This window comes from Ascaphus truei, chromosome 19 (assembly GCF_040206685.1).
Source record: "Ascaphus truei isolate aAscTru1 chromosome 19, aAscTru1.hap1, whole genome shotgun sequence".
NCBI classification, from domain to species: domain Eukaryota; kingdom Metazoa; phylum Chordata; class Amphibia; order Anura; family Ascaphidae; genus Ascaphus; species Ascaphus truei.
This window is the reverse complement of record NC_134501.1, coordinates 36,337,383-36,355,505: the sequence shown is the minus strand read 5'-3', so window position 1 is coordinate 36,355,505 and position 18,123 is coordinate 36,337,383. Positions and strand designations below refer to the sequence as shown.

At 48.8% G+C, this 18,123-nt stretch overlaps 1 protein-coding gene across 3 annotated transcripts in view; it reads right to left on the bottom strand.

The window, feature by feature from the left end:
• Positions 1-2,697: 2,697 nt before the first annotated feature.
• The window catches only part of CYLD (CYLD lysine 63 deubiquitinase), a 57,720-nt gene continuing 42,294 nt past the window's right edge, over positions 2,698-18,123 (bottom strand). For all 3 annotated transcript variants that reach the window (XM_075577145.1, XM_075577147.1, XM_075577146.1), the window contains exons 16-19: positions 17,351-17,459; positions 11,681-11,799; positions 4,455-4,671; positions 2,698-3,203 (exon numbers count right to left, since the gene is read on the bottom strand). In XM_075577145.1, coding sequence (XP_075433260.1) covers positions 3,019-3,203; positions 4,455-4,671; positions 11,681-11,799; positions 17,351-17,459 — 630 coding nt within the window. In that variant the 3' untranslated portion in view covers positions 2,698-3,018. The remainder of the gene's footprint in view (positions 3,204-4,454; positions 4,672-11,680; positions 11,800-17,350; positions 17,460-18,123) is intronic.

The following is an 18,123-nucleotide window of genomic DNA, read 5'->3' as shown; positions in this document are numbered from 1 at the left end:
ACACAATGTTAGTTAAATCATACCTAACTGTGGCTGGCGTTACTCGCGTCGACGCTGCCATAACCCTGAGGAACCTTAAACAATGACCGAACTAAATGTTGCAAGTCCTTGCCTTAATCTTAACAGACCTTAGTGAATATGCCTGTATGTATGTATGTATGTCTGTATGTATGTCCTTACAACTCCCCTCTTAAATGAAGCATTTCATTAACCTGGACTCATGACAACTGTCCCACACCCACGGTCACTGCCATCTACTGCACTTATTCCCTCACCTGCTGTCTCTGCAAGTCTCCCATCATACCCCTTACATTGTAAGCTCCCCAGACAGGGATTTCCTTTCCTACTGTCTAGAAATACAAAAGCAGTGGCACTCGCGTGGTCTAAGGGGGAAAAAAACCATTAGCAAAGATGGACGTTTCAGTCTGCTTGCGAACCTCCCTCAGCGGTGGTTGCTGTACGAGTGCAGGATTACCGTTGCTGAGCACCGGTGGCAATTATACCAGGTACCGTGAGTGCCCTGTCTGACCTTGTTACACTTATTGTACTAGAATTCCCTGTACTGTATTGTCTCTCTTGTACTGCGCCAAGTACAGCTGTGCGTATACATACACACATATACATACACAACTAAATGTATGTATTTTTTAAGGCATTGGAAATGTCTGAAGATACAATCCCTCCGAGGACCAAATGGCACCAATGGCAGTGGCATGTTTATGAGGGTAAATGTTTTTGGTTTAAAATTGTGTTTCTCTGGCAACCAATGGGCTTGTGCAATCATTGTCTAACGCTCTATTGTGATCAGACTGGTTGGGGGTCTTGTAAAAGAAAAAAAGAATTGAAACGTTACCCGTAGATTCTGCTCGCAATTTAATTAATCAGGCAAGACAAGATTGGAAATACAGAGGATCAGGTCAAAAGGAAAAGTTAAATTTTTCACAGGGATCGGGAAAGTGAAACTTTTTCCTAGCAGGGTGTTTAATTCCTCTGATAAGAAATGGATTCTGTTAAATGGCTTCATTTTCTCCTTTCATCCATTATGTGGAACTGACCTTTTAGAGAAGCAGTACCACCTACTCGTTCATTTCTTACAGGTTGGGAAACTAGGGGTCTCCGAGACGAACGCGACTTGAGCTCTGGGGACCCCCAGGCTTCAGAGATACGGACTGGTGAAGTTACCGGGTTTAATTCCCTTAGCGTAAACAAAATGGCACCCAGAGAAAAATTAGACCATTTTTGACCATTATATATAAAGATCAACAGGGCACAAAGTTTCGGGGTGTTAACCCTTCTCTAGGTTGCACCCCGTCGATCTTGATATCTATATATATATATATATACCTCTGTCCCTGAAACAAGTGCATAAATCTTTCTCCGAATGAAATGTGATGCAGTGACGGCCCGTGGGAGATCCCGCCGTACAGATACTCCGCACCGCTGAAAATACTCGTTAGAAAATCTCTTCACCCAAAACAGAACAGCAACGGGAAGTGCAGGGCATGGATATCATTTATTGGATAAAAACAAAATGGCGGCCACATCTCAGGCCAATAGGATGCTGCGTGAACAGGAAGTATCCAGGCACTCCAGTGGTGTTGATAAAGTGTTTATTAGAACAGGATCAACGTTTCGGTCCAACCTTGGGCCTGTGTCATGGATGGGCCTGTGTCAAAGACCTGAGGTTGGACACACACGCCGATCCTGTCCAAATAAACACTTTATTTTACATCAAGACCACTGGAGTCCCTGAATACTTTCTCTTTTCCTTGCTATATACAAGTTCCTTCGCTGGCTAATTGATCTGATGTGCACCGTGGCAGAACCACACTGCTTCAATTCCGGTACAATTGGAAGCTGCCAAATCACCGGTTGTGACTTCCTATCGGATATAAATCCCCTTTATAAACCCGGATGCAATAACTGTAACTTCACCAGTAATTATCTCACGTACCAAGGGGGTGAGAGGGGGGTGAGGGGGGGGGGTGCGGCCCATCTCCCGAGAACCTCCAGGTTCAAATCCTGTAAAGAGACATTAATTGCTGTTAGGGCGGATTGCTCTTCGTATATAGAAAGCGTTTCTGAACGTGTAAAAACCAGCAGACACTGCGAGCTTTCAAATACAAAAAAAAATCCCAAATGTTTAATTTTCTACCTATAAAACTGGACTGATAAGAGATAAAGACCGTAACACTCCCCTCTAGTCTTCAATTCGAAAGGTCTACCGGCATTACCAGCCATATCACCAAGTGCACAGGAATTATCCTAATGAAAGAGTAGCAGCTCAGCGAGTAAAGGCACGGGCTGTGTAAACAAGTTCAAATCCCAGTGTCGGCTCCTTGTGACCGTGGGCAAGTTACTTTATCTCCCTGTACCTCGGGCACCAAAAACATAGATTGTAAACTCACCTGGGCAGGGACTGTGTATGTAACATTTCTATGTGCTGCGTACCGCGCGCTGTAATTGGAAATGTAATTGTGATGCGCTTTGAGTCCCACTGGGAGAAAAGTGCTTTATGAAATAAAGTTATTAATATTATTATTAATATTATGGGGACACATTGTGCCTGCAATATTCCAAGCACAGTGCTGTGTACACCATCATAGCTACATAAGAAAAAAATGATATATATATATATATATATATATATATATACTCTATATATCTTATTAGAAAACACCAATGCCTGCCAAAACAGACTTTTCATTTGTGCTGTTTAATACTTTTCAAACAGAAAAAAAAAAAGAAAAAAAAAGCCATTAAGAGCACCCGATATAAGTTAAAGCTTTCGCCGTTTCTCCACCGGTTTGTAGTCCGTTTAAAAACAAAAAACAGATATTCTTCGGAGTGCAAAAAAAAAAAAAAAAATGCATCTCGTTAAATATTTCAACCGCGGAGCGAAACAAAAGTGGTTCGGAAGTGGCATTAACCGGTTGCTGCCGGGAAGGCCCACCGTGGCAGCGACGGGCGGCGGGGATACGGAACCACATTTTTAGTGCGTTACAATGTACCGACTGTTCACTTGTACAAACTCATGGTGGGACTCTGGTACATGCACATGTAGGCGTCGCATAGGAGCCGGCGGGCGCAGCCTTGAATGTTCCGAGAGTCCAGTGCGTGAAGCTCTTCCAGGGTCATTTTTAGGTACTCCCCAACTTCTGGGCACGGGGTAACTTGTGGAATGTTAAACCCGTTCTGGCCGCCTACGAAAAACACACAAACAAAACATGTTTTCATTTTTGCTACTGCTGTTAAATGGTGTAAATTCTCTAGACACAGAGAGAGAGAGGTGCAGAGAGAGAGAGAGAGGTGCAGAGAGAGAGAGAGAGAGAGAGGAGAGAGGTGCAGAGAGAGAGAGAGAGGGAGGTGCAGAGAGAGAGAAAGAGAGAGAGAGAGACCCACAGAGAGAGCGCGGCGCACAGAGAGTGAGAGAAAGAGAGAGCGCGACACACACACACAGAGAGCGCCACACACACAAAGAGAGAGCGCCACATACACAAAGAGAGAGCGACACACAGAGAGAGAGAGATCGACACACACACACACAAAGAGAGAGAGAGAGAGAGAGATCGACACACACACACACAGAGAGAGAGAGAGAGAGAGAGAGAGAGAGACACACACACACACAAAGAGCGAGCGCGCGACAGAGAGGGAGCGCGCGCCACACACACACACACACACACACACACAGCGCGCGCCACACACAGAGAGAGCGCGCGCCACACACAGAGAGAGAGCGCGTGCCACACACAGAGAGAGAGCGCGCGCCACACACAGAGAGAGAGAGATCGACACACACACACAAAGAGAGAGAGAGATCGACACACACACACACACACACAGAGAGAGAGAGAGACACACACACACACACACAAAGAGCGAGCGCGCGACAGAGAGGGAGCGCGCGCCACACACACACACACACACAGCCCACGCCACACAGAGAGAGAGCGCGCGCCACACACAGAGAGAGAGCGCGCGCCACACACAAGAGAGAGCGCGCGCCACACACAAGAGAGAGAGCGCGCGCCACACAGAGCGCAAGCGCCACACACAGAGAGCGAGCGCCACACACAGAGAGAGAGCGAGCGCCACACAGAGAGAGAGCGAGCGCCACACACAGAGAGAGCGCGCCACACACAGAGAGAGAGCGAGCGCCACACACAGAGAGCGGTAAGTCTTGTGACAATACGCAGCAGAAGCCATGAGGACTAGAAACTAGGAAAGAATACAAATACAGATGTAGCCAGCCTCTGTTCTCTGTGCCACGGCCCTGCGCGGGGTCCGCATTTGGCAGAACGGACGCCTTCACAGGGCAGCCGTGACTTTTAATGTTGCCGGAGCCGCAGTGTTTTCCTTTTCCACACGGATCTGGTCACAGCAAGTCTGGCTACATCTGTAAGGTTGTACCAAAGTTGATCATCGCTCTACTCATCGGAGCAGATACGCACCGTCGCGGTCGGCCATGCTGTCGAAGAAGACCCAGGCAGAGTCGTCCCTGCCGTATTTAACGAACGCAACGTAGTGGCTGGTTTCGATGCAAAGCACGGCAAACAGGTCCATCTTCTGGTAGGGTATACAGCCGTGTCTCCAGTCCCAGTCTGGGAGGTCTTTGGGAAGAGACACCGGGTTGAATTTATGGTGCTGCCTTTTGGGATGGAGATGAACCTACACCAGGACGAGAAGCCAAGAGCCAGGACATGAGACTTATGCATTTCATGGTTCCACGTAAATTAGGGCAAAGGGATATAGATATATATATATTGTATATTTATATATAAATATACACATACATATACACTTCTATTATTAGTGCATTAGTACTTAAGTCCAGGTGCTGGTTTTATGGTTAATCTGATGTAATAATGGGGAGGGCCGACACAGCCGGTAAAGGATATCTCTAGAAGAACAAGCGCAACACAAAGCACCCAAGCATAGTGCGATAGTTTTTATTAAGAATATATATTTTAAAAAAGTAGTCGCATTGCCCTCACAAACGTGCTAGTAATAACCAGCAAATAAGAATCGCTCGGACGCTCCCCGTGTGCAGGCTTCAGACATCGCCTCTCTTCCAACCACCTCCTTCAAGCATGTGCAGCAGTCAGCTGGATGGGCATCGGGGTGTCGGAGGCAGGTGACATCCCTGGGCGGTGGGGGTGAGGGAGGCAGTGGGAGAGAAGACAAGGTTTGGTCCAATGCTGGCGGCCCATGCATTTCACCGGCTCTTTTCCCGCTTCATCAGGGTTGGGTAGAGAACGCTACCGAAGCAACTTAAACAGCACTAGTTACCCTTAAAGCGCTAGTACTTGTAATAATCTAATAGCCACAAAGTAGCGTGGGTGTATATGTAATACATTCAATAAAAAGACCATATATATGTATATAGAGCATAATTAAAAAAACAAGACAAGTAAATATGTGCAGATCATTTTATCACAGACAACATGTATTTATATATAAAAACAATACATTTTTATGAGAGCAAATACAATATATACTTCTAATGGAGGGGGAGCAGAGACAATGCACTAAACTACAGAATAAGTAGGAAAAATATATAATATACACACATTTTTTATTTTAATTTTTTTAGAGTCATCAAAACTATTACAAATGATATGGAATACAAAAGAAAATAAATGATAAAATTAATGATGAACCTGTAAAATTCCTCCCCAATCTCCATCTCCTCTCCGCCCCTCACATCCCCCCACCCTCCCTTCTGCTCACAACCCTGGCATTACCCATTTACCCTTCCCTCCATCATGACCACCTATACAACAGAAGAAAAATGTGTCCACTCATTTCTCTCTCCTCGGCCCATACACTTCTCAATCACCCCCGCTCTGCCCACACCACCAGTCTCCTCTCCCAACCCCACTGGCTGGCAATCCATCAATGTTCCCTCTTGAAATTCCTCACCATGGTCTCTCCATGGTCTTGAGCCCCCCACCCATACCTTGCAGCACTCATCTCTCGCTAGACCCCTTCCTGACCACTTCGCTCCCCGACTGCCACATCCCTCACTCCCTCCCTTTGCCTCTCAATTCCAATCATTTGTCTTACTCACCTCCCTCCACTGGAACACGCTCCCTCACCACATCCAATCTGCCCTTTCCCTAATGATCTACAGAAGCCAACTCAAAACGCATCACTTCACCAACGCATTCCAAGAGCTCCCGTTAACCGCCTTCTATCCCATTCACCCCCACACCAACGCCCATAATCTCGCCTACCCTCACACATTCCTAAAGTCCCTCCAAAGTCACCCACTTACTGAGTATGTATGTATGTGTCTTTATTTGTATAGTGCCATTAATGTACATAGCGCTTCACAGCAGTAATAGTTTCAATCATATAAATAATAAGATATAAATAACACAAAGGGAAGAAGTGCTTCAGACTTAAAAGTAACATTTAGGAAAAGGCGTCCCAGCTCCGAAGAGCTTACAATCCAATTGGTTGGTAGGAAGAACGTACAGAGAAAGTAGGAGGGTGTTCTGGTAAGTGTGTCTGCAAGGGGCCAAGGTTAATGTATGAGGTGTTAATTATCAGCCATCGAGCTACTCATATGCTTCCTTAAGCAGGTGTGTTTTAAAGGTGGATAGAGAGGGTGCTAGTCAGATATTGAGGGGAAGGGCATTCCAGAGGTGTGGGGCAGTCAGTGAGAAAGATTTAAGGCGGGGGAGGGCTTTGTATACAAAAGGGGTAGAGAGAAGACATCCTTGAGCAGAACACAAGAGTCTGGATGGATAGGAGCAAAAGAGTGTAAAGCTTTAAAAGTGAGGAGGAGAATTGAGTGTGAGATACAGGATTTGATCGGAAGCCAGGAGAGGGATTTCAGGAGGGGAGATGCTGAGACAGATCTAGGAAAGAGTAGAGTGATTCTGGCAGCAGCGTTTAGGATAGATTGTAGGGGAGACAGGTGAGAGGCAGGAAGGCCGGACAGCAGGAGGTTACAGTAATCAAGACGGGAAAGAATGAGGGCCTGAGTCAGAGTTTTAGCAGTCGAGCAACAGAGGAAAGGGCGTATCTTTGTTATATTGCGGAGGAAAACGCGACAGGTTTTAGAAATGTTTTGAATGTGAGGGGCGAATGTGAGAGAGTGTGACCCCTAGGCAGCGTGCTTGGGCTACTGGGTGAATGATCGTAGTTCCAACAGTAACGTGGAAGGAGGAAATAGGGCCAGGTTTGGGAGGAAGAATGAGGAGCTCTGTTTTGCTGAGTTTAAGTCGGCGGAGGGCCATGATGATATCACAGAGAGACATTCAGAGACTTTAGTTTGTACCGCAGGTGTAAGGTCAGGGGTATAAAAATAAATTTGTGCGTCGTCAGCATAGAGGCGATATCTGAACCCAAGAGAAGTGATTAGGTCAACTAGAGAGAGTGTGTACAGAGAAAAGAGAAGAGGTCCCAGGACAGAGCCCTGGGGTACACCCACAGAGAGATCGATAGATGAGGCGGTGTTTGCAAAAGACACTGAAAGTACGCTGGGAGAGGTAAGAGGAGATCCAGGATAGAGCTTTGTTACGAATGCCAAGAGTATGGAGAATGTGTTGGAGAATAGGGTGATCCACAGTATCAAATGCTGCAGAGAGGTCGAGCAATATGAGAAGAGTGTAATGACCTCTGTTTTTGGCAGCATGGAGACCATTCGTTATTTTACTGAGGGCTGTCTCAGTAGAGTGAGCAGTGCGGAAGCCAGATTGTAGAGGGTCCAGGAGAGAATAGGTTTTGAGAAAATGGAGCAAGCGAGAGAATACAAGACGTTCAAGGAGTTTAGAGGCAAAAGGCAGGATGGAGACAGGTCGATAGTTAGAAAGACAGGTAGGGTCAAGCTTGCTGTTTTTGAGTAATGATATAACTGTTGCATGCTTGAAGGAGGATGGAAAGGTACCAGATTAGAGGGAGGAGTTAAAAATGTGTGTGAGGGTAGGGATTATAGTAGGAGCAAGAAGTTTTAGGAGATGGGAGGGAATGGGGTCAAGAGGGCATGTGGTAGAGGGAGAAGAGGAGATCAGCATCGAGACATCCACCTCCGTGACAGCAGATAAATAGTCAAGGCATGCAGGAGAGTTAGGAAGAGGTGTAGGATGGGAGGAGGATACAGAGGGGATGGCCTGACGTATGGATTCCACCTTTTCCTTGAAATAGTCGGCAAAGTCCTGAGGTGAGACGGAGGAAGAAGAACAGGTAGCAGAGGGTGGTCTGAGTAGGGAGTCAAAGATAGAGAAGAGTCGGCGGGGATTAGACTTGTACGTGTTGATCAGTGAGGAAAAGTAGGATTGTTTAGGTTGAGAGAGGGCAGAGTTGAAACAGGACAGCATACATTTGTAGTGAAGGAAGTCTGCGAGAGTGTGAGATTTCCTCCAGAGGCGTTCAGATGAACGAGCGCAGGAACGCAGCATGCGCGTGTGGGAATTTAGCCAGGGTCTGGGGGTTAGAAGGGCGAGAACGGCAGAGAGAAAGCGGGGCATGTAGATCAAGAGAGGAGGATAGGGCAGAGTTGTAGTTCCTGACTAGGCTGTCAGGGTCTGGAGCAGAGCTGAGAGAGGAGAGAAAGATGAGGTGATGGTCAGAGAGGAAAAGGGGAAATGGAGAAATCAGAGAGAGAGTAGTTTTTAGTGAAAACCAGGTCTAGGTAGTGGCCATCTGTGTGGGTGCTGGCTGCAGTCCACTGTTGAAGGCCAAAATAAGAGGTTAGAGAGAGAAAACGGGAAGCCCAAGGGAGAGAGGGGTCATCAATGTGGCAATCACCTCCACTGTCAGACTATTACTATACCACCGACAAGACTAAACCCAGACCTGGCCCCAATCCCTGCCCACCAACCAAGCGCTCAACGCACCTAAACCATGGCCCGACCATAATGTTTCCACCTAATCCCACCACAAAACATCCTAACCATTACTCTATTCCTATCACATGAAATGTTCCATATATAACCCCACCATTGCTTTACTAATGAAAATGTACAGCTCCCTGGATAAGGGTGCTATATAAAATGTGTAAGCCTCCCTTCCCGGCAGAGATACCGTAAGTGGTGTGGTTTTCGCTTCCTATACATTTTTACATAGCAACCCTCCCTGCCGGCTTCCTAGGGAGGTTACATCGGCCCGATTGTGCATATAATTACCGTGTCTCAGGGTGCTGGATGTGTTTGGCTGGGCGATGGAAAAGATGGGTGCCAGGAGTTTTTATAGTACAAATTCAATCTTTATTCATGTCCCCAGGCTTGGGAACGCTACAGTCACAGTAAGAGTGCCATGGTTGTACCTTGTTTCATCATACTGTTATCGCTCTATACATGGTTCTTCCCTGGGAGCCTTCTAACAGAAGAGGTGCATACACTTGTTACTGACAGGACTACCTGTATTTGAACAGGCCCCCCTTGTTGCGCTTGCTTAGCACTATCCATGTGATCCTGCTATTTCAGCCCCCCCCTGTGAGATCCTGTCCTGCTCTGGGGAGGTTATCACCCTCCTTTCTCCTGCAGGAATCTGCCACATTTTCGGGGGCTACTAACTCTGTTTATGGAGATCCTCTTGTCGGGCTGATCGCCTGACATCACAGAGTCCTACCTAGGCAGCTCTCTGTGGCATGTCTGCATTCCCTTTCTGGGACGTGCATCTCTTGTCTGTGCATTGTTGTATGTAGGGGTCCTAACTGGAAAGACACTGAACTGTTAAGGCGGTAAAAAACAATAAACAGGAGGGTCTAATCTCTAGGTTACTAGTGGGACTTTGCCCCACCCTCTACTCCTTGAGGCGCCTACTCTCCTTCTGGAGTCTAACCGTCAAGAACATTTCCTCTGACTCTTATACCCCCTATCACGTGGCAATCACAGGGTGGAGCCCATCATCCACCGCTTACTATTATCTCCTTAGATTACATTAGTAACCAAACACAAGGAGGGGGAGTTACAAATGATAGATAAAGATAATATATATATATTCATTTTTAACATGGGTTTATTGTTAATTTTATATTTCTTATTTTTGTACTCCATATAATTTGTAATAGTTTTGAGAACTCTCAAAAAATGTTTTATGGTTACAACTGTATATTTTTTCCCCCCTGTTATTACATGTATTATATACTTATTGTTAATTCCATTGGCTCTGCTCCCCCATCAATAAAGATGTATATACAGTACTTCCTTGAATATAATATAGCCCAGAAATGTAATATTAATGTTTTTTGTTTTAATACATACATACATACATACATACATACATACATACATACATACATACATACATATTGGCTGTGGCAAAACGATCTAGTCTTGATTTTTAACCAGCCCCTATATACATATAATTTTTTTTATTGTCTGTTTATTGTATATATTAACACACACACACACGATTTTTCTGCTGTGTGTGTGTTATGTTTAATAGCTATTTACACACAAATTGTTTGCGAGTAACATGAACTGATCATTTTCTCTCTAAATGGCAGGCTACTTTGTGGCTATTAGATAATTAAAAGTACTGGTGCTTTTAAGGGGTAACCATGGCAACATGACCGCAGTTTAAGTTGCTTTCTCTCCCAACCCCTGTAGCCAGAACTGCGCGGGTGAAACGCGTAGTGCCGCCAGCATAGGACCAAGCCTCGTTTTCACTCCCCCCCCACGGCCTCCAACACCGCGACAGCTCCAGCTGCCGGCTGCACACGCTGGGGGGAGGCGGTTGGAATAGAGGCGATGTCTGAAGCCTGCACACGGGGAGCGTCCGAGCGATTCCTATATGCTGGTTATTACTAGCACGTGTGTGAGGGCAATCTGACTACTTTTTAACAAATATCATTAATACAAACTATCCCAGTGTTTGGCTCTTTGTGTTACGCTTGTTCTGCTAGAGCAGGGGTGGGCAACTCCAATCCTCAAGGGCCACCAACAGGTCAGGCTTTAAGGATATCCCTGCTTCAGCACAGGTGGCTCAATCAGTCCCAGCTTCAGCACAGGTGGCTCAATCAGAATAACTGCACCACCTGTGCTGAAGCAAGGATATCCTTAAACTTGACCTGTTGGTTGCCCTTGAGGACTGGAGTTGGCCAATTCTTCATAACACACACACACACACACACACAATGAAGAGGAGTAAAACACAATTCTCTAGTGCATACAGCATTACTTTTAACATGGGTACCTCTAGGCGAACGTTACATTACATAGGCGAATGCTGCTTTGTGAACCTAAGCTTTTAAAGGAGCAGTTCCTCCTACTGCTTAACCTGTGTCTTTTTTTACAGGGTGGGAGATCTGGGGGGCTCCCCGGAGCCAATCGCCACTATTTTCCTTAGATACATACCGGTGAAGGTTACCGGATTTAAATCTCCCTCAAGGGGAAATAAAATGGCTGCCAAACACAGGCTAATAATACGCTGCAACATCATCGGTTGTGTCTTCCTATTGGGCGGCCGTTTAAATCCCCTTTAAAAACCAGGAAGTGATAGCTGTAACTTCACACAGTACCTATCTCGGGGCATGAGCGGTGCCTGGAGCCAAGAATAGTGCGGATCATCTTTGGACCGCCCCCCGTGTCCCTTCATGTAAAGAAACCGGAAAATAGTTGGGGGGGGATTGCTCCTTTAAAGTGGGTTTGTACCCCGGTTAGATGGTTTAACGAATACCCGATCGTCTCCCTCCCCACGTACCCGCATAGCACTCATGGTGTACCTGGGTGTTGCACGTCTTGCAAAATTGCTTGATTTTCCCCGCGGAGATGTCACTGTCGTCATAGCACTCTCTGCACTCGTACATAGCGAGCCCCCCGCAGATGCGGCACTGCCTGGGAGCTGGGAAGAGGGCACAGGAAATACAAGTACGGATTAAATCGGTGGGCAGGGCCCAATGAATTCGGCCACAAAGATGCCACGTAGAACTACAAGATGCACACATGCAACAAGATCTAAACGTCTTTGTGGCAACGAAGGATTAACACCACACGTGGGATCCCATTTAGAAACATGGACCCCCGCTGCAGCGCAATCACAGCAGACACGGACCACAGCAAGTCTTATTATATCTGTATATTTTAGACAGTGACCCGCTGACCTGCAGCCCCCATGTTGCAGGGATAACCTGCAGCATTTTCCCTCTCCCTGTGCTGCCTAATGACCGTGTTAATGACCAATTCCCAGTGTAAGGAGAGGAGTGGGACAGTATTCATCAGCATGCCGGCATTAAGAAGCTGACTGGAGGAGGCAGGGAGAAGCTCCTACCCATGGCTGCAACATCCCTTCTGCAGCGCTTCCAGGGCATACTGGGCCGCACCACGGAGGGAGATCCTTCCGGCTACATCCTGTGCCGTACATAACAGGAATATAACCATCGAAACATGTAGTACCAAGCAGGATCTAGCCGGAAGAATCTCAACCCTGCGTTGGGGTCAAGTCCAGCATCTCCCGAGAGGCGTCCGGTGTAGAGCCACAAGCAGCCTATGGCGTAGGTCGCGGCAGGGATGACCCGGGAACATCTCTCTGTATGTGCGGTTCTAAAGCACCGCTCGTGAGCAGCCAATTGCTTAACAAGAAGAAGGTAAAACACCAGAGAAGGTGTTCAGCGCCGTCCTATTCTCCGCATAAGATGTAAGTGCGCGTGGTCTGTATCTGTGGGCCGGTAAGCAGTAACCCGGTGATAGCAGCGCGTGGTCTGTATCTGCGGGCCGGTAAGCAGTAACCCGGTGATAGCAGCGCGTGGTCTGTATCTGTGGGCCGGTAAGCAGTAACCCGGTGATAGCAGCGCGTGGTCTGTATCTGCGGGCCGGTAAGCAGTAACCCGGTGATAGCAGCGCGTGGTCTGTATCTGTGGGCAGGTAAGCAGTAACCCGGTGATAGCAGCGCGTGGTCTGTATCTGTGGTCCGGTAAGCAGTAACCCGGTGATAGCAGCGCGTGGTCTGTATCTGTGGGCCGGTAAGCAGTAACCCGGTGATAGCAGCGCGTGGTCTGTATCTGTGGGTCGGTAAGCAGTAACCCGGTGATAGCAGCGCGTGGTCTGTATCTGTGGGCCGGTAAGCAGTAACCCGGTGATAGCAGCGCGTGGTCTGTATCTGTGGGTCGGTAAGCAGTAACCCGGTGATAGCAGCGCGTGGTCTGTATCTGTGGGTCGGTAAGCAGTAACCCGGTGATAGCAGCGCGTGGTCTGTATCTGTGGGCCGGTAAGCAGTAACCCGGTGATAGCAGTGCGTGGTCTGTATCTGTGGGCCGGTAAGCAGTAACCCGGTGATAGCAGCGCGTGGTCTGTATCTGTGGTCCGGTAAGCAGTAACCCGGTGATAGCAGCGCGTGGTCTGTATCTGTGGGCCGGTAAGCAGTAACCCGGTGATAGCAGCGCGTGGTCTGTATCTGCGGGTCGGTAAGCAGTAACCCGGTGATAGCAGCGCGTGGTCTGTATCTGCGGGCCGGTAAGCAGTAACCCGGTGATAGCAGCGCGTGGTCTGTATCTGTGGGTCGGTAAGCAGTAACCCGGTGATAGCAGCGCGTGGTCTGTATCTGCGGGCCGGTAAGCAGTAACCCGGTGATAGCAGCGCGTGGTCTGTATCTGTGGGCCGGTAAGCAGTAGCCCGGTGATAGCAGCGCGTGGTCTGTATCTGTGGGTCGGTAAGCAGTAACCCGGTGATAGCAGCGCGTGGTCTGTATCTGTGGGCCGGTAAGCAGTAACCCGGTGATAGCAGCGCGTGGTCTGTATCTGTGGGTCGGTAAGCAGTAACCCAGTGATAGCAGCGCGTGGTCTGTATCTGTGGGTCGGTAAGCAGTAACCCGGTGATAGCAGCGCGTGGTCTGTATCTGTGGGCCGGTAAGCAGTAACCCGGCGATAGCAGCGCGTGGTCTGTATCTGTGGGCCGGTAAGCAGTAACCCGGTGATAGCAGCGCGTGGTCTGTATCTGTGGGCCGGTAAGCAGTAACCCGGTGATAGCAGCGCGTGGTCTGTATCTGTGGGCCGGTAAGCAGTAACCCGGTGATAGCAGCGCGTGGTCTGTATCTGTGGGTCGGTAAGCAGTAACCCGGTGATAGCAGCGCGTGGTCTGTATCTGTGGGCCGGTAAGCAGTAACCCGGTGATAGCAGCGCGTGGTCTGTATCTGTGGGTCGGTAAGCAGTAACCCGGTGATAGCAGCGCGTGGTCTGTATCTGTGGGTCGGTAAGCAGTAACCCGGTGATAGCAGCGCGTGGTCTGTATCTGCGGGCCGGTAAGCAGTAACCCGGTGATAGCAGCGCGTGGTCTGTATCTGTGGGTCGGTAAGCAGTAACCCGGTGATAGCAGCGCGTGGTCTGTATCTGTGGGCCGGTAAGCAGTAACCCGGTGATAGCAGCGCGTGGTCTGTATCTGTGGGCCGGTAAGCAGTAACCCGGTGATAGCAGCGCGTGGTCTGTATCTGTGGGTCGGTAAGCAGTAACCCGGTGATAGCAGCGCGTGGTCTGTATCTGTGGGCCGGTAAGCAGTAACCCGGTGATAGCAGCGCGTGGTCTGTATCTGTGGGCCGGTAAGCAGTAACATGGTGATAGCAGCGCGTGGTCTGTATCTGTGGGCCGGTAAGCAGTAGCCCGGTGATAGCAGCGCGTGGTCTGTATCTGTGGGCCGGTAAGCAGTAACATGGTGATAGCAGCGCGTGGTCTGTATCTGTGGGCCGGTAAGCAGTAGCCCGGTGATAGCAGCGCGTGGTCTGTATCTGTGGGTCGGTAAGCAGTAACCCGGTGATAGCAGCGCGTGGTCTGTATCTGTGGGCCGGTAAGCAGTAACCCGGTGATAGCAGCGCGTGGTCTGTATCTGTGGGCCGGTAAGCAGTAACCCGGTGATAGCAGCGCGTGGTCTGTATCTGTGGGCCGGTAAGCAGTAACCCGGTGATAGCAGCGCGTGGTCTGTATCTGTGGGCCGGTAAGCAGTAACCCGGTGATAGCAGCGCGTGGTCTGTATCTGTGGGTCGGTAAGCAGTAACCCGGTGATAGCAGCGCGTGGTCTGTATCTGTGGGCCGGTAAGCAGTAACCCGGTGATAGCAGCGCGTGGTCTGTATCTGTGGGCCGGTAAGCAGTAACCCGGTGATAGCAGCACGTGGTCTGTATCTGCGGGCCGGTAAGCAGTAACCCGGCGATAGCAGCGCGTGGTCTGTATCTGTGGGTCGGTAAGCAGTAACCCGGTGATAGCAGCGCGTGGTCTGTATCTGTGGGCCGGTAAGCAGTAACCCGGTGATAGCAGCGCGTGGTCTGTATCTGTGGGCCGGTAAGCAGTAAAGCGGTGATAGCAGCGCGTGGTCTGTATCTGTGGGTCGGTAAGCAGTAACCCGGTGATAGCAGCGCGTGGTCTGTATCTGCGGGCCGGTAAACAGTAACCCGGTGATAGCAGCGCGTGGTCTGTATCTGTGGGCCGGTAAGCAGTAACCCGGTGATAGCAGCGCGTGGTCTGTTTCTGTGGGTCGGTAAGCAGTAACCCGGTGATAGCAGCGCGTGGTCTGTATCTGTGGGCCGGTAAGCAGTAACCCGGTGATAGCAGCGCGTGGTCTGTATCTGTGGGCCGGTAAGCAGTAACCCGGTGATAGCAGCGCGTGGTCTGTATCTGCGGGCCGGTAAGCAGTAACCCGGTGATAGCAGCGCGTGGTCTGTATCTGTGGGTCGGTAAGCAGTAACCCGGTGATAGCAGCGCGTGGTCTGTATCTGTGGGCCGGTAAGCAGTAACGCGGTGATAGCAGCGCGTGGTCTGTATCTGCGGGCCGGTAAGCAGTAACCCGGTGATAGCAGCGCGTGGTCTGTATCTGTGGGTCGGTAAGCAGTAACCCGGTGATAGCAGCGCGTGGTCTGTATCTGTGGGTCGGTAAGCAGTAACCCCGTGATAGCAGCGCGTGGTTTGTATCTGTGGGCCGGTAAGCAGTAACGCGGTGATAGCAGCGCGTGGTCTGTATCTGCGGGCCGGTAAGCAGTAACCCGGTGATAGCAGCGCGTGGTCTGTATCTGTGGGCCGGTAAGCAGTAACCCGGTGATAGCAGCGCGTGGTCTGTATCTGTGGGCCGGTAAGCAGTAACCCGGTGATAGCAGCGCGTGGTCTGTATCTGTGGGCCGGTAAGCAGTAACCCGGTGATAGCAGCGCGTGGTCTGTATCTGTGGGCCGGTAAGCAGTAACCCGGTGATAGCAGCGCGTGGTCTGTATCTGCGGGCCGGTAAGCAGTAACCCGGTGATAGCAGCGCGTGGTCTGTATCTGTGGGCCGGTAAGCAGTAACCCGGTGATAGCAGCGCGTGGTCTGTATCTGTGGGCCGGTAAGCAGTAACCCGGTGATAGCAGCGCGTGGTCTGTATCTGTGGGTCGGTAAGCAGTAACCCGGTGATAGCAGCGCGTGGTCTGTATCTGTGGTCCGGTAAGCAGTAACCCGGTGATAGCAGCGCGTGGTCTGTATCTGTGGGTCGGTAAGCAGTAACCCGGTGATAGCAGCGCGTGGTCTGTATCTGTGGGCCGGTAAGCAGTAACCCGGTGATAGCAGCGCGTGGTCTGTATCTGTGGGCCGGTAAGCAGTAACCCGGTGATAGCAGCGCGTGGTCTGTATCTGTGGGTCGGTAAGCAGTAACCCAGTGATAGCAGCGCGTGGTCTGTATCTGTGGGTCGGTAAGCAGTAACCCGGTGATAGCAGCGCGTGGTCTGTATCTGTGGTCCGGTAAGCAGTAACCCGGTGATAGCAGCGCGTGGTCTGTATCTGTGGGTCGGTAAGCAGTAACCCGGTGATAGCAGCGCGTGGTCTGTATCTGTGGGCCGGTAAGCAGTAACCCGGTGATAGCAGCGCGTGGTCTGTATCTGTGGGCCGGTTTGCAGTAACCCGGTGATAGCAGCGCGTGGTCTGTATCTGTGGGTCGGTAAGCAGTAACCCGGTGATAGCATTTACTGCAGCAATAAGCGTGGGAAATATATATTATTTTGCGCTTTATTTTTTTCCCTATATTCATTAGGCCACTTCTGGATTTTAACCAGTTGTAATTGTACTGTAGCTCTCACATAGTGTTCCTAAATGTTAACCCCTTAGGCACGCATCCCATGGTATTGACTATATCATTGTTTGTTTTTTGTCTATGCAGTGGAGGAAATACAGAAGGACACAGTATAACATTGGTAGTGTAGGAGCTGCTTGATGTGCATTGGCCAAAAGATTGAACTAAATGTCCCACACTTATGTAAAGAACCTATAGAAATGAACTAAATGTCCCACACTTATGTAAAGAACCTATAGAAATGAACTAAATGTCCCACACTTATGTAAAGAACCTATAGAAAAGAACTAAATGGGTGGTCATATTGGATGTGCACTGGGGCCTCTGTGTTTACGGTAAGTTACAACAATACAGAAGAACAGAGAAACCCGCTTCTACTCACTGTCCTCCAGTAAATCGGTAATGTTCAGCTCCAGAGACGGAAATATTTTATTGAACATTTTGAAGTCTTTCCCGAATCGAGGCATCTGGATTATTAAACAGGAAGGAGCCTGGGTAGAAAGGAGGGGGGGGGAGAGAGAAAGAGATGATTCCTCAGTAAAGTGTTATAGTTGCATAGTTATATACTATAGTTACATAGTTGATGTGGTTGAAAAGAGACATCTGTTGATCTAGTTCAACCTATGCTAAATTTAGACGGCAGATACTTTATCCTATATCCGTACTTACAGTATATTGATCCAGAGAAAGGCAAACACAAAACCCCAGTGACATATCATCCAATGATATCTCATAATAAGGGGAAAATACATTTCTTCCTGACTCCAAGAATTGGCAATAAGACTAATCCCTGGATCAACATCCTTCCCATGTATACTTATTTGGTGTGTGTGTGTGTGTGTGTGTGTGTGTGTGTGTGTGTGTGTGTGTGTGTGTGTGTGTGTGTGTGTGTGTGTGTGTGTGTGTGTGTGTGTGTGTGTGTGTGTGTGTGTGTGTGTGTGTGTGTGTGTGTGTATATATATATACTGTAAAACCATGAGTATGACAGCAAACATGGTATTATAATACATGTTATACATACATATTATAATACAAGGAGCTTTCAAAAAATTACAGTAAGGGCAGTTAAAATGTGGAATTCATTACCCACTGAGACTGTGATGGCAGATAAAATAGATATCTTCAAATAAAAGGTTGGACATCTTTATTTTTATA